At 39.0% G+C, this 14146-nt stretch overlaps 1 protein-coding gene across 2 annotated transcripts in view; it reads left to right on the top strand.

The window, feature by feature from the left end:
• ANAPC4 (anaphase promoting complex subunit 4) overlaps nt 1–13754 on the top strand; it is a 41813-nt gene extending 28059 nt beyond the window's left edge. Inside the window, exons 18-28 of one of the 2 annotated variants that reach the window (XM_030832215.3) lie at nt 3367–3423; nt 3745–3801; nt 5884–5977; nt 9256–9353; nt 9926–9987; nt 10070–10108; nt 10205–10306; nt 11119–11193; nt 12119–12292; nt 12929–13052; nt 13419–13754. In XM_030832215.3, coding sequence (XP_030688075.1) covers nt 3367–3423; nt 3745–3801; nt 5884–5977; nt 9256–9353; nt 9926–9987; nt 10070–10108; nt 10205–10306; nt 11119–11193; nt 12119–12292; nt 12929–13052; nt 13419–13646 — 1110 coding nt within the window. In that variant the 3' untranslated portion in view covers nt 13647–13754. The remainder of the gene's footprint in view (nt 1–3366; nt 3424–3744; nt 3802–5883; nt 5978–9255; nt 9354–9925; nt 9988–10069; nt 10109–10204; nt 10307–11118; nt 11194–12118; nt 12293–12928; nt 13053–13418) is intronic. The other variant, XM_070045565.1, reaches the window with a different exon arrangement.
• The last annotated feature ends 392 nt before the right edge of the window (nt 13755–14146 follow it).

Here is a 14146-nt window from a genome sequence, read left to right on the forward strand (position 1 = left end):
TTCTCAGACCCTTTCTTTTCTCTTCTTCTTCTGGGACCCCTATGATTCAAATGTTGGTGTGTTTAATGTTTTCCCAGAGGGCTCTGAGACTGTCCTCAATTCTTTTCATTCTTTTTTCTTTATTCTGCTCCCTGGCAGTTATTTCCACCGTTTTGTCTTCCAGCTCACGTATCCATTTTTCTGCCTCAGTTATTCTGCTATTAATTCCTTCTTGAGTACTTTTAATTTCATTTATTGTGTTGTTCATCACTGTTTGTTTGCTGTTTAGTTCTTCTGGATCCATGTTGAATGTTTGTTTTATTTTTTCCATTCTGTTTCTGAGATTTTGGATTATCTTTACTCTCATTGCTCTGAATTCTTTTTCAGGTAGGTTGCCTATTTCATCTTCATTTATTTGGTCTTGTAGTTGTTTACCTTGCTCGTTTGTCTGTAACATATTTTTTTGTCGTTTCTTTAATTTTTTTTTTTTTTTGATGGGTGGGGCTATATTTGTGTCTTACTGGATGTTTGTTTGGCCTGAAGCCTCCAGCACTAGAGTTTGAAGGCAGTTGGATAGAGCCAGCTCTTGGTGCTGAGATGAGGACCTCTGGGAGACCTCACTCCGACTAATATTCCCTGGGGTCTGAGGTTCTATTAGTCTAGCAGTTTGGACTTGGAGCTCCCACCGCAGGAGCTCGGGCCCAGCCTCTGGCCCGGGAACCAAGATCCTGCAAGCCGCGTGGCGTGACCAAAAAAACAAAAATAAAACAAGGAGCAATATAATAACAAGGAATAAAAAGCAAAATAAAATTAGAAAGATAAAAAATATATTAGGAAAAATAAAAGTATAATTGAAACAACTGCAACAAGGTAAAATAAAACCACAACAGAAAGAAAGGGGGGGGAGGGAACAAGCCAAAAGGAGAACAATAACATAGTATAAAGAATAATATAAAATTAGAAAAGTAAAAGATTTATTAGAAAAAAATAAAATATAAATGAATCAAAAAGGTAAAACAGAACCCCAGTCTAAAAGAGGAAAAAAGAAGAGAAAAACAAAAGCCTTGGCTATGGGGGCAGAGTTTAGGCGGGGGTGGAACTTAGGGGTGGGGTTTAAGGTGGGGTGGAGCCTAGGTGGGGTTGGGGGTGGTGTTTGAGCGTGGGGCGGGGCCTCTGCTTAGGACCTGCGCCTTAAGGGGAGAGGCAGCATCTCCAAAGGAGGGCCTTCCAGCTGTGGAGTTCCCCGGAGTGCGGAGGCGGGGCCCTGGGTGGGGGAGTGTGGGTGGGGTTTAGGCCCAGCGCAGTTGGAGGGGTTCTCAGAGGGCATCTTTGAGTGTGGAGGCGGGGTCCTGGGTGGGGGTGTAGGGGTGGGGCTTGTGTTCTGCACGGCAGGAGGGAGGCTCTGAGGGCAGAGGATTAGGCCCAGGAGCCCAAGAGGCTCCCCCGTGCCTAAGTGGACAGGGAAAGCACTGGCCACATTCCCTTCCGTTCCTCCACGCCCCCCCACCAACAGTCTCCCTCATCCCCGCTGGATCCCTAACCATGGGAGGGCCTCTCTGGCTGTAGGAACTCCTCCCCTCCCCCAGCTGCCCCTCAGGGGTGCTGGTCCCATAGGTCTGGCCTTTATTTTTGCTCCCCCTTACCTCCCTCCTACTCCCTCAGGACCCACGGCTGGAGGGGGCCTCGGTGGGCAGGGGAAACCTGGCCACGCTCCCTTTTGATCCTCTGCCCTCTCAATGGTCCCACAATTCCCCGCTTCGGGCGTGGGATCCCTTCCCCTCCCCCAGCTGCCCCTCGGGCGCCAGTCCCGTCCTGCCTCCACTTCTCCTCCCCCCTCACTCCCCCCATGCCCCACGTTCTACCCGGTCGCTGGGGGTTCCTCTCATCCCCTTAGGTGTCCATGGTCCCCCACTGTGCCTGGTAGGTGCCCTAGTTGTGCGGAGACAGAAATTCTCCATCCTCCTAGTATGCCATCTTGACTCCACCCCTCTCCTAATATGTTAATATTGCCCTGGTTGAGCTCAGCTTTGCCGGTCATCTTGGTAGTCTTATGCAGTTATTAGTTAACAAGATGTTAGGCTCTAGACACAAGACAGATCCTAGTAAGCCTTTTTTTTTTAAATTTGCATGTTTGATTTTTTTTTAATCTCACAGAACACCTTTATTTTGGCTAAGTTTATTGTTTTCATGTTTGTGTAAGATTTTGTAATCTATATAACATAGGGTGTTTGGATTCCTTACTTTAACTTCCTAAAATGTTAAATGCATTTTTATTTTCCTTGGAAAGCTAGTACTTAGGTATTAGTACCTATGTTGAGGTCTGGCAAACACCAGTTTCTTTCTGACTCTAAGGATTGTGACAAGTAGCAATGGAACCTTCTTCTAGAAAAATCTTACAGAATAAGGCAAAATTCCCACTTGGTTCCTGCAGCTCGCTCATCCTCACCCCTGCCCAAACTGTCTGATTCAGATAGATTAGGTAATTTTGAGTCTGAAAAAATGGAGAGCATTAAGAGTAGCCTTGGGCTTCCCTGGTGGCGCAGTGGTTGAGAGTCCGCCTGCCGACGCAGAGGACACGGGTTCGTGCCCCGATCCGGGAAGATCCCACATGCCGCGGAGCGGCTGGGCCCGTGAGCCATGGCCGCTGAGCCTGCGCGTCCGGAGCCTGTGCTCCGCGACGGGAGAGGCCACAACAGTGAAAGGCCCACGTACCACAAAAAAAAAAAAAAGATTAGCCTTGGTGGCCCAGATGAGTAAAGGATCACAGCTTTTTCACAAAGTAGATCTTTTGTGCTGTGGATGACTGGCCTTGCAAACCAGAGACGTTCACCTTAGCTGTTTCTCTGATATCACTCTTAGCTTTATTTGGGGAAATATAATATGTTACTTGTTGGGAGAGCCCTCAATGTGTAATTTTTTGAGGGCTGAAGAACCGGGATAGGGAGAAGGCAGGGTCATTGAAAGAAGCAGAGGGGCAACACTGAAGCGCTCTTGGGTTGCAGCCTTTAACTCACATTGAGGTTATTTATCTGGACTGACAGTCCCCTACTCCCAAAGGAGGGACTCTACACACATAGTCTTAGCATAAAGCATAAAATAATAAACAGCCTTAGGCCATAAAGAGTTCTGTAGCTATTGGCGTCGCTGATTGGGAAATGGGTTTAAAATATTTAATTACATGCTTCTCAGAGCCCTAGGATTTCATATTTTCAGAGTTGCATAATCTCCTGAATTTCTGTTGACATTTTCTTTGAAGGAACTTTGCTTATTTGTCCCATAACTTTTAGTAGATAGTAGAAAAGTCACATTTATTATTACATAGAATTTTATTGGCAAGCTTTCTCTTATCTTAATCTGTTTTCTTTTTGTTCCTTTTGGTTTTGATAGATGACTCAAAAAGACATCACATTTGTTGCTGAATTTCTTACTGAACATTTCAATGAGGTAGGAAATTGGTATTTCTATAGTGCTTCTTAAAAAACAATCACAATAAATTGGGATAATGGTAGGAAGTAATCAAATTTAATCCAATTTAATTGAAGTTCTAAGCAATTCTGTATGCTTTTTAAACTATTGAGCTAATTAATGGCAGTACTTATTTATTGAATGTAAAGCATAGAAATGGAACTTTTGTTTGTATGTGTGTTACTACATATAAAAGAGTAACTGCCACCAACAGCTTTCTTGAGTTTTTGGTGTAAATATATAAGATTTTTTTTCCTCAGTGAGTTGACTTAAGAATTAAACTATATTTATTCTTTCTAGGCTCCAGATCTTTATAATCGAAAAGGAAAATATTTTAACGTTGAAAAAGTTGGTCAGGTATGGGCTCTGGATTGAATCTAGTTACTAATTTTTTTATTTTTAAAACTTTAACAGTGTTAGTCTTTATTATACAAAACTTTTGGAAAGTAATATAATGCCACATTATATAGTAACCGTGCCCTTTGAGTAAAATCACCAAAGAGTAGCTTTAAACTTTTTCGTCTCAGAACCCTTTTACATTCTTAAAATTATTGAAGACTCCGGAGAGCTTTTATGTGCACTGTATCTATCAATAGTAGATATTATTAGGTATTTGAAATTAAACAGAATAAAGAATTATCTCTTAATTAATTTAAAAAGAACCCACTTACCGTTACACGTTAATATAAATATTTTTAACAAAAAGTAACTATACTTCACAAAACAAAATTAAGTGAAGAATGGCATTGTTTTATATGTTTGCAAATCTCCTTGATGTCTGGCTTAAGACAAGGCAGCTATATTCTCATATCTGCTTCTGCATTCGATCTATTGTGATGTGTTGTTTTGGTTAAGAAAGCCTGGTTTCACGCAGGTGTGTAGTTGGAAAGGGTAAAGTATTTTAATAGCTTTTTAGATAACTGTGAATATTCTTTGATACTACACCAGATCCTGACAGGTGGTAGTATCTTAGGTTAGTTTCAGTATGGAATCTAAATTGCATCAGTGGACTTTTCATATTCTGATTCACTAAAATTCATTCATCTACCTTGCACTTTGGATGGATTTTTTACGCTGTGCATGTGATTTTGCCATATCATGTACTGGTCATTTGGAAAATACTGATTCACTGAATTACAACGATCTTCCATATGCTGACACCTTTCTTCATAAAGTATCCAAAAGTCAGATTTTGTTAATGTCATTACCAATCTCATCAGACAATGTTTAACTACTGTGAGGTTGCCAAGCACATAGTGGCAGATACATGTTTTTCAAAAATTTTAATTTTTGCTTAAATGTTTAAATTTTATCATTGGTAATAAATACTGTCAGTTTTTTGTTGTTGTTGTTTTTGTGGGGTTTTTTTTTTTGTGGTATGCGGGCCTCTCACTGTTGTGGCTTCTCCCGTTGCGGAGCACAGGCTCTGGACGCACAGGCTCAGCGGCCATGGCTCACGGGCCCAGCCGCTCCGCGGCATGTGGGATCTTCCCGGACCGGGGCACGAACCCGTGTCCCCTGCATCGGCAGGCAGACTCCCAACCACTGCGCCACCAGGAAAACCCCTGTCAGTTGTTTTGCTTAAAGTGACAGGATCACTTTCTTTATTTTCAAGAACATATCTGCCAAATACCCAAGAACGAATAATCATAGTTTGTCTGCCAGTTGTTCTTTTGAGTGAAAATGGAATTCCATTAATAACAAAGAAGTGCCTGGCCTGACTCACAACTACATTTTCATAAATGCTTTCCCTCATGATAACTGTCATACTTTGGTAGGCAGCAAAAGTGCTTTATTTATACTTCCCAATTCTGTCACTCAGAATATTAAAAAGATTTTGTTGAGATTTAGTTTAATCATTTTAATAGCCTCATTAGAGATTAGTGAAACTGTATGTGGCAAAAAGGAGTATAGTGACTGCTAGTATGGTTTGGGGCCACTACTTTGATTCTTGGTGACAGTGCCAGCAGTTTTCTCCACCTGTGCTTTTGACTATCAGGGCAGATGTCATTACAGTGAAAAGGGCAAATAATATCTTGATACTATTATAAAAATAGTAATGACCTCATGGATCTCTGAAAGCATCTTGAAGACTCTCAGAGCTGCATGGATCATACTTTGAGAACTACTGCCATAGATTACACTGACAGTTGATACTTTTCAAATTAATTTATAAACTTACATATGTAAGTTTAAAATGTGCTTCCTGAAGATAGAACATGAAATTTAAACTCAATTTATAGTCTCTAAATCTGCAGCATTCTAATGTTTGCAGTTCAGTTGCTTGGCATTTAGCAGATTTTGGTCATCTCACAGAATAATGCACTTTCAGAGGACTTGGCAGTAAAACAAAATAAGTAGAATAATGTTAAATATAAACAATTTCGGAGCCTAATGCTTTGGTTTACAAAACTTAAGTTTCTAATTCTGTACTTCTAGTACTTGAAAGACGAAGATGATGATCTTGTGTCACCCCCTAACACAGAAGGGAACCAGTGGTATGACTTTCTTCAAAACAGCAGCCACCTTAAAGGTATTTCAGGAACCAACATGGATTTTGGCCATGTTTATATTTATTTGAGACCAGTACATCAGCAAGTGTACTTGCTGAATACTTACCTAAGTTCTTTAGATTTATCTTCTGTGTCCATTTTATTTGATTATAGAAACAGTAAAATAATAACAGTATATGACATTACCATGTTCAGAAACACTCTGATATTAACTGTGATGTAGTAAGGTTGCTTAAGTATTGTCCATTATAAAAAATATGTATTAAAAAATAGGATATTGGGAAGAAAACTGTAGAGCCTATCAGTCAGAGAAGTCTGTTTTGCCAGTTCCAATTTATTAGCTTTTAAGAGCATATGATGCTTTTAACTCCTATAATGATGCATCACTGTATTCTTCTGAGGTTGTATTTTTAATTGTTATGCTTTCATTCTCTAGGATGTTGATTTGGTAAAACTTTATTTAGCCAACATTACTGGGAATACAGCACAAAATAGCAACCATTAAATATGTCGAAACGTCTCCATTTTAGATGAAAAGATTTTTAAAGCATCTGTTTCTTTGCTTTCTCAAAGAATAATCTGACCACAGTTTAGCTATTTCTTAGATCCTTGGGGTAATAGCCACATACATATATTACCTCTTTTAATCTTCACAAGAACCTATGAGGTAGGTGCTTGTTATCTTCATTTTACTAGTGAGGAAACTGAAGGTTAGAGAAGGCCCCAAGGTGGTAAGCGATAGAGCTAGGATTCTGCTAACTTGAGAGCCTGAGTTTTTAACTGGACTTAGTAGTGACCTCTGCTCTGTGTGGTTGCTGTGTATCTGAATGAGTGAGTGAGTGGGGGGAGGCAGAGAAATCTCAGGCCCAGAACTTTGCTTACTGCTGTTTTGATTTAACCCTACAAGCCCAAATTCTTTTTCAGAGCAGGACGTATTTGACATTGTTTGAGAGTCTTAAGATCAATTGAGAGAGATGTATTGACGTTAGTTAGCTATTGAATAGAGGGAAAATAAAAGTACAGCTGACTCAGCTCATTTACCTTATTTAATCAGGATGTCCAAGGAGTAAGGAAGGATGCCTGGGGAGGGCTGATGGCAGTGTACCAGCAGGGGTGTGGTACCTGGACCCTGTCACTGTTGGGCTAATATCCATCCTGGGGACTTTGGACTAAAAACGGGTTCTACCCTTTTTTCTCCCCACATCTTCTATGGCTGAATAGAAAGGTGTAATCTTAGTTACAGTTCTCATGTTTAACTTCAGATTAACTCCATCTCTTAAATGCTTAAGAGTTTGCTAGTGTGTGACTTTGGGCAAGCTCATTAATCTCCCAGTTTCTTAGTCTAGTATGAAGTAATACCAACTGTCATTATGGAGCTATTAAGAAACCTTTAATGAAACTTCTTCCTAGCACTTTGCAAAAATCAAGTGCTAAATGCTTAGCACACCTAGCTTCCCAGGGGATGTGAGAGAGTCGGTGTTGTTACGTGGGTAGAGGTCGGTGTGCTGGAAGCCGGGCTGCCTGGGCTGAAGTCCTGCTCTGCCACTCCCTGGTGTGGGGCTGAGGGCACGTTGCCTGACCTCTTTGTGCCCCAGTTTTCTCTTCTGTAAAGTGAGGGTGATCAGAGCGCCTCCCTCAAAGAGCTGTTGGGAAGATGAAACAAATTAACCTAGATGAAGCACTTAGGATAGTGCCCGGCACATAGCATATAAGCAGGCAGTATGCATCTGAGCTGTTTTTACTCAAAACACTTCCAACACCAAAATGAGAGGCTTTTTTCCCTCCTGAGACCAATTCTGACACCACCTGGGTGTCCTACAGTTTGATTCTGACACTAACTCTGCAGAGTTACCACCAGACTCCACAGGGTTAGGGCTTAGTCCCACAAGACTGCCCCCACTTCAGAGTTCAGTCACAAGTACGGGGTCCCCAGGTTACCCACACTTCTGTTCCACTTGGCTACAAAGTTGGGGCTTCCCATGCTTCAGTTTTAATAATTTGCTAAAATGGCTCACAAAACTCAGAAACACTTAACTTACATCTACCAGTTTATTATAAAGGATACAACTCTGGAATAGCCAAATGGAAGAGACGCATGGGGCAAGGTATGGGGAGGGGCGTGGAGCTTCCATCCCCTCTCCAGGCGCACTGCCCTCCCAGCACCTTAAGCATCGACCCAGAGGCCCTCTGCTCTGTCGTTTAGCGGCGTTATGGAGTTTTCATTATGTAGGGGTTAGGGGCCATTGGTGACGGGACTCAACGCTAGCTTCTCTCCCCTACCCTCAGGTCGAGGGAAGGGGCTGAAAGTTCCAAGCTTCTAATCAAGGCTTGGTCTTTATGGAGACCAGCCCCCATCCTGAAGCTATCTAAGGGCCTCATTAAAACTCATTAAGGAGCTCTGGGCCAGGAACTGGGGACAAAGACCAAATATCTCTCTATGATACCACAGCGTCTGTCCCCTGTTGGGAGCTCTGGGCCAGGAACTGGGGACAAAGACCAAATATCTCTCTATGATACCACAGCGTCTGTCCCCTGTTGGGAGCTTAAAATGTTTATCCAGTGTAGCTGGGACATGAGGTGCTGTGAGGGAGGCCTACAGAGCACAGTGGAAGAGGGTGGGCTTGGGAGTTGGACCTGGGTTTGATTCAGAGTCTAGCTTCCTAGTCATTCTCACGCTGGGCAATTGCCTACACCTCCTAAGCCTCATTTTTTTTCTTTTTTTAATCAGTAAAATAAAGAGTATGATGCTTAATATATACAGCTGTTGTAAACAATAGAAATAACAGGTATAAAAAGAACCTAGCATACTTGGTGTCACTAAATGAAAAATTATATATTACTTTCTACTGATAAAGTAGTCTTTTCAAAAGTAAAGAGCTTATTTTCATAGCACCAGTTTCTTGTCTCCTGTTTTTGTTTTCACTATCACACTCTTCCAAAACAAGCGCTGTTGTTATACCATTGTGGCAAAGAAGAGAGAAAAATGAACTTATTTCATTATATGTCTTATGGTTTCCAAATCATCCCTTTCTTCTTATAGCCAGCAGAAGCATACTGTTGGATTTTGGTGGGAAAAAATAAAATATAGAATAATAAGCTGCAAGGACTGGCAGCAGGGGACGATGCAAGGCAGAAGGCCACGGTCATCTTTAGTGAGGTCGCGCCAAGGTGTAATGAAGTGGCCAGGGAGAGTTCCACCATCAGATGAGCTGTGTGGGCTGGCTCTAGCAGTAGATCAGTTTCTCCTAGTTATCTGGTTTGTTATAGCTTTTTATTTTTTGTTTTTGTTTCACACCAGAAAGTCCTCTGCTGTTTCCTTATTATCCTCGAAAATCATTGCATTTTGTGAAAAGGCGGATGGAGAACGTTATTGATCATTGCTTGCAAAAGCCAGCAGTAAGTTTGAAAGAAATGCATGTTTTTGTGTAGGAGCAAGAACATCTGCGCTATGCGGCTCGCTTATGTAAATGGTCGTAGTTATTAAGATGAACCATATCAAAATGCTGGTGTTCAGCTATTTCTGACTAACAAAAATGGCAGTTTCATATGGCTCACTCTAATATTTCCTCTTATTGTTGCTTTCTTACATAAATTAAAAAATAACTACATGGTTATTGAACGTGTTGACGTCCTTTAGTATTTTACTTGTGCCCAGAACAGACTTATTATAAATGGTCTTAGTTACAGAGCTGATGTGTCTGTTAACTACTGAATGAATGATGGATGATTGATGCTATGAGACTAGAAGAGGTGGTTTCTAACCTGCCATCACTTATCTCCAGGGTCCTTTTCAGCTCAGAACTTTCTCTCTTCCTTACTGCCATGACTGTCATTAAAGTTTCTTGCATGAAGGTTGGTGATATAGATGATTTTGCACTAGACTTAAACAGTGACGAGCAGTCACTTTCTGTGGAGTATTTATTTTTGTGTATGTATATGCTTTAATTATATGTTTAAATCTTATTTAGGATGTAATTGGAAAATCGATGAATCAAGCAATATGTATTCCATTATATAGAGATGCTAGAAGGTAATTCTCTTTACCTTTTTGGGTGATATAATTCAGCAGCCAATTAAAATTTTTCTTACTTCTTTTTTTTCTTTTGTTTTAGTGAGGACTCCACACGTAGATTGTTCAAATTCCCTTTTCTGTAAGTGTCTCTCCCCTATCTCATGTGAATAATACAGTTTGGTTCTCTGCATTGGTAGCTAAATAATCATATTTTGACATTAACTTTTTTCCTTAGGTGGAATAATAAAACCTCAAATCTGCATTATCTTCTTTTTACTATTTTAGAAGATTCACTTTATAAAATGTGCATCTTAAGGAGACATACTGATATTTCCCAGTAAGTATTAATCTGAAGTTTGAACCAAGGAGATAAGATTTTATTATTTTTAATCATAAAACATACCACTTCCCTTCCCTACATTTCAGGTTTTAGTTAAGCTGCCTTATGACTTTAAGCTTGCTAACTTAACTGTTCTGGTCTTCGTTTTCACATTTTTAAGGTGGTAATGCCAAATTAGGAAGCTATGTGATCCCTTTTAATTCTAGATTATTTAATTTTGTATTGGTATATAGCTGTTACATGTAGGATATTTTTAGGGTTAGGAAAAATATAACAACAGAATAGTCAGGATTATATCTCATCAACTTGTGGAAGTTCAAAATTATATTTTGGCTTCCTTATAGAAAGGATTTTTACCTCAGGTTAAGTATGCCTTTCATTAAACAAGAAGCCTTGCATATAGAGACTTCTTTTGAGAATGCAAATAAAAGTTCTGAAAAATAAATCATATTCAGGATGTCACTAGGATCTTAAATGATTTAAAACTAAACCTGAGGGAAAGTTTTTGAAACCAAGATGTAGCCCGAGAGAAATAATTTGGTTGTCCCAAACATCCTTATTTTATAAGGAATCTTGCTACTTTGGTGACTATAAGATTTTAAACTAAGCTGTAATTTTGATGTTAGTTTTATCTATCAGGGGTTTATATCAGTTATCAGTATTCTAGAGTGAGTGTAATAGTATTTGGGTCTCAGGTTTGGTGATTAGGTAAATGTACTAACAATCATGTTCTTTCAAGCATATATAGATTATTGCCTATCCAACTTGTTCTACAAAGTCTCTTCCCCCACCCCCTTTCTTTCTTGAAGATCTGTAAGTAATGGACTAATTGCTATTAAATTTGGGAGCTTCACATATGCCACAACTGAAAAAGTGAGAAGAAGGTAAATCTTGAATCTTGTTTGAGTGAGATGTATATATAATAAATACAATTATAGGAATATGGCTAGACTCAGTTACAGTGATGATATTCTTAGAAGGCCTTCATCATTTGCAACTTAGGGGGCTGGGTTGGTTATGTATTTTATACTTAGAGGATGATTTGACTTACAGTGAAAGGAACCTTACTGGCCTGCAGGAATTTTTATAGTGTGCTTTCCTACAATTAATACTTCTGAGCTCTTTGTCAACTAAGAAAGTAATGTGGGTCCAGGGGGCAGATGGCTGAAGGTCTTCTTATGACCAGCGAGGTGTGAGGTGGTATCCTTCTCACTGGGGTGGGATTTTCTTAGGGCACAAAGGGTAACAATACTTGATGTCATCCTGAGGCTTTTGCAAGAGAAAGAACTGACACTAATCCTAAACCAACCTTTTTCTTACTCTTTTCCTTACATAAAGGAAGTTCTTTATGATAATGTCTTTGAAGTTGTGTCTTTTCATATGTAAATCTTATTTTTACTTTTCACTCTAGTAAACTCTGTTTATTATATATATGTATATATGTATATACACACACACACACACACACACACACATATGTATATACATGGTGTCATTCATGGAATCTCTACAGGCTTAAGGCCTGACCATTGATGTCAAGAGTTTTCTGGAGCTGTGAACCAAGTTCACAGGTTTTTCTTTTTTCATGATTATCTATTTTCAGGGCCTAGTTATATTTGTGAATAATCAGTACAACAGGTAACTGTGACTTTAGTGTAAACTAATGATATATTTTAAATGTTACTATATAGAATGTCACTTGATATTTTCATTGTCAGTTTTCTGCTTGGTACCAGTATAATGTTATATATACAGTATTTTCTCAGTCATGATACATCTTTGATATAACAAAACTTATTTTAATTCTAGCACCTACAGTTGTTTAGATGCACAGTTTTATGATGATGAAACTGTCACAGTAGTTCTTAAAGACACTGTAGGACGTGAAGGAAGAGATAGACTCTTGGTCCAGTTGCCGTTGTCTTTAGTGTATAACAGTGAAGATTCTGCAGAATATCAGTTCACTGGGTCTTACTCTACAAGGTAACTTACATTAGTAAGATTGTCTTTCTGATAGAACAGTTAAATGTTTTTTTAATGTATATTGTACATTCTGGTTCTTTAGGTTTGATAGATAAATAAAGTCAGCTGAGCAGAAATGCTTCTATTTTTTTATTGAAAAAATACTGGCTTCAACAGCTCTTCTGTCAAGAATTATTTGCTGGAACAAGGTGGGGAATTATTTGGTGTGGAGAATGGAACTGTTTTCAAGGATAGCATGAACCCCAATTTGTAGTAGAGTTATTTTAGATTTGCCTTTAGTATTTTCCTTTCAGAATTAGGACTTCAGTAGCCACATAGACGTTCAAGGTCAGTTGAACGAGATGGCTTTAGATTGAAATTTAAATAGGCAGATCTCTAATTTTTAAAATGAGTCCATTTGCTTACCTTGAAAGTGAATCAAAAACCTTACTAAGGTTTCTGCCTTAAAAAGGTATTCTGCCTATTTGGAAATGCAGTTTTTTCATAGAATATAGTATCACAGCTTTTTTATACAGTAGCTGGTAGAATTATATTGGAAATGGGAATACTGGTAGAAATCAAACCCTGATACCACCCCTAGTAAACCAGGGAGAACAGCCCCATTTCACTCCTGGATTGGTTTTCTCCCCTCTCTAGGCTAGATGAGCAGCGTAGTGCTATTCCCACCCGTACCATGCACTTTGAAAAGCACTGGAGATTACTGGAAAGTATGAAAGCACAGTATGTTGCTGGGAATGGTTTTCGCAAAGTGTCCTGTGTGGTAAGTATTAAATTGTTGCAAAGAGTAACAGAAGCAACAGGATCTGTAAGTCCTCTCAGTGCAAACATTTAGTGATGTCAAGCTTTTATTGATTATGGGCAGGTAGTGGCCTTAGCTATTTAGTTCTCTTGTTCTGAGAAAGCTTACTAAGTAATTAATAACAATTTTAGATTTTAGTAATCTTGAAATTGTATGTGGAGATCCTTTTATACAAAATGAAAGCTGAGTTTAGTGATTTTGTTGTAAATTGATTGGAAAATAACTTGCCTATAAAACCACTTTTTTCCGATTTCTTGTTTCTAATTTTTTATATATAATGTATTAGTTAAGCCATTTTAAAAGTTCTTTATTTGGCCTTTTCTTTAGTTAAGCTCGAATCTCCGTCATGTGAGAGTATTTGAAATGGACATAGATGATGAATGGGAGCTTGATGAGTCTTCGGATGAAGAGGAGGAAGCCAGTAATAAGCCTGTAAAAATAAAGGAAGAAGTATTGTCTGAGTCGGAAGCAGAGAACCAGCAAGCTGGCACTGCTGCTTTAGCTCCAGAGATGGTCATTAAAGTAGAAAAACTTGACCCTGAGCTAGACTCATGATCTAGCTTGCCATTATTTTGTATGTTCTCTTGTCAGAAAGGACACAGATGATGATCGAAGATGTGTTGGACCACTTAATTTTCTTTGTGAAATAAACAGTAAATTTTATTTTTTTTGTTCTGCGTCATCTTCTTTTAGTGGTATAGCCACTGTGATAGATTTTCTTTTCACCATGATTTCTTTTTAATACTGTGTGCAGAACTAGTGTTAAAGAAAATATAAATTGAATGTGAAGAAAAAGTTTAATCTTTTCTGTCAAAAGGTAGGTATCAGGAATCATTCCTGTATCAGGAAGAAATTACGTTTAGTCATTCATCACTGGAAGTTTTGATGCATTTAGTATGTTTAAAATGCAGACAACATTTGTTCCTGTTTTTCCATCTTCCTCTTCTAGTTCACTTTAGATCTCCAGAATGCTTTCAAAATTATGTTTTTATACTGATTTACTGTAACCCTAAATAAGCAAAGAGATGGGTACTATCTTTATGATCTAAATAGCA

Source organism: Globicephala melas, chromosome 5 (genome assembly GCF_963455315.2).
Source record: "Globicephala melas chromosome 5, mGloMel1.2, whole genome shotgun sequence".
Taxonomy (NCBI): Eukaryota; Metazoa; Chordata; class Mammalia; order Artiodactyla; family Delphinidae; genus Globicephala; species Globicephala melas.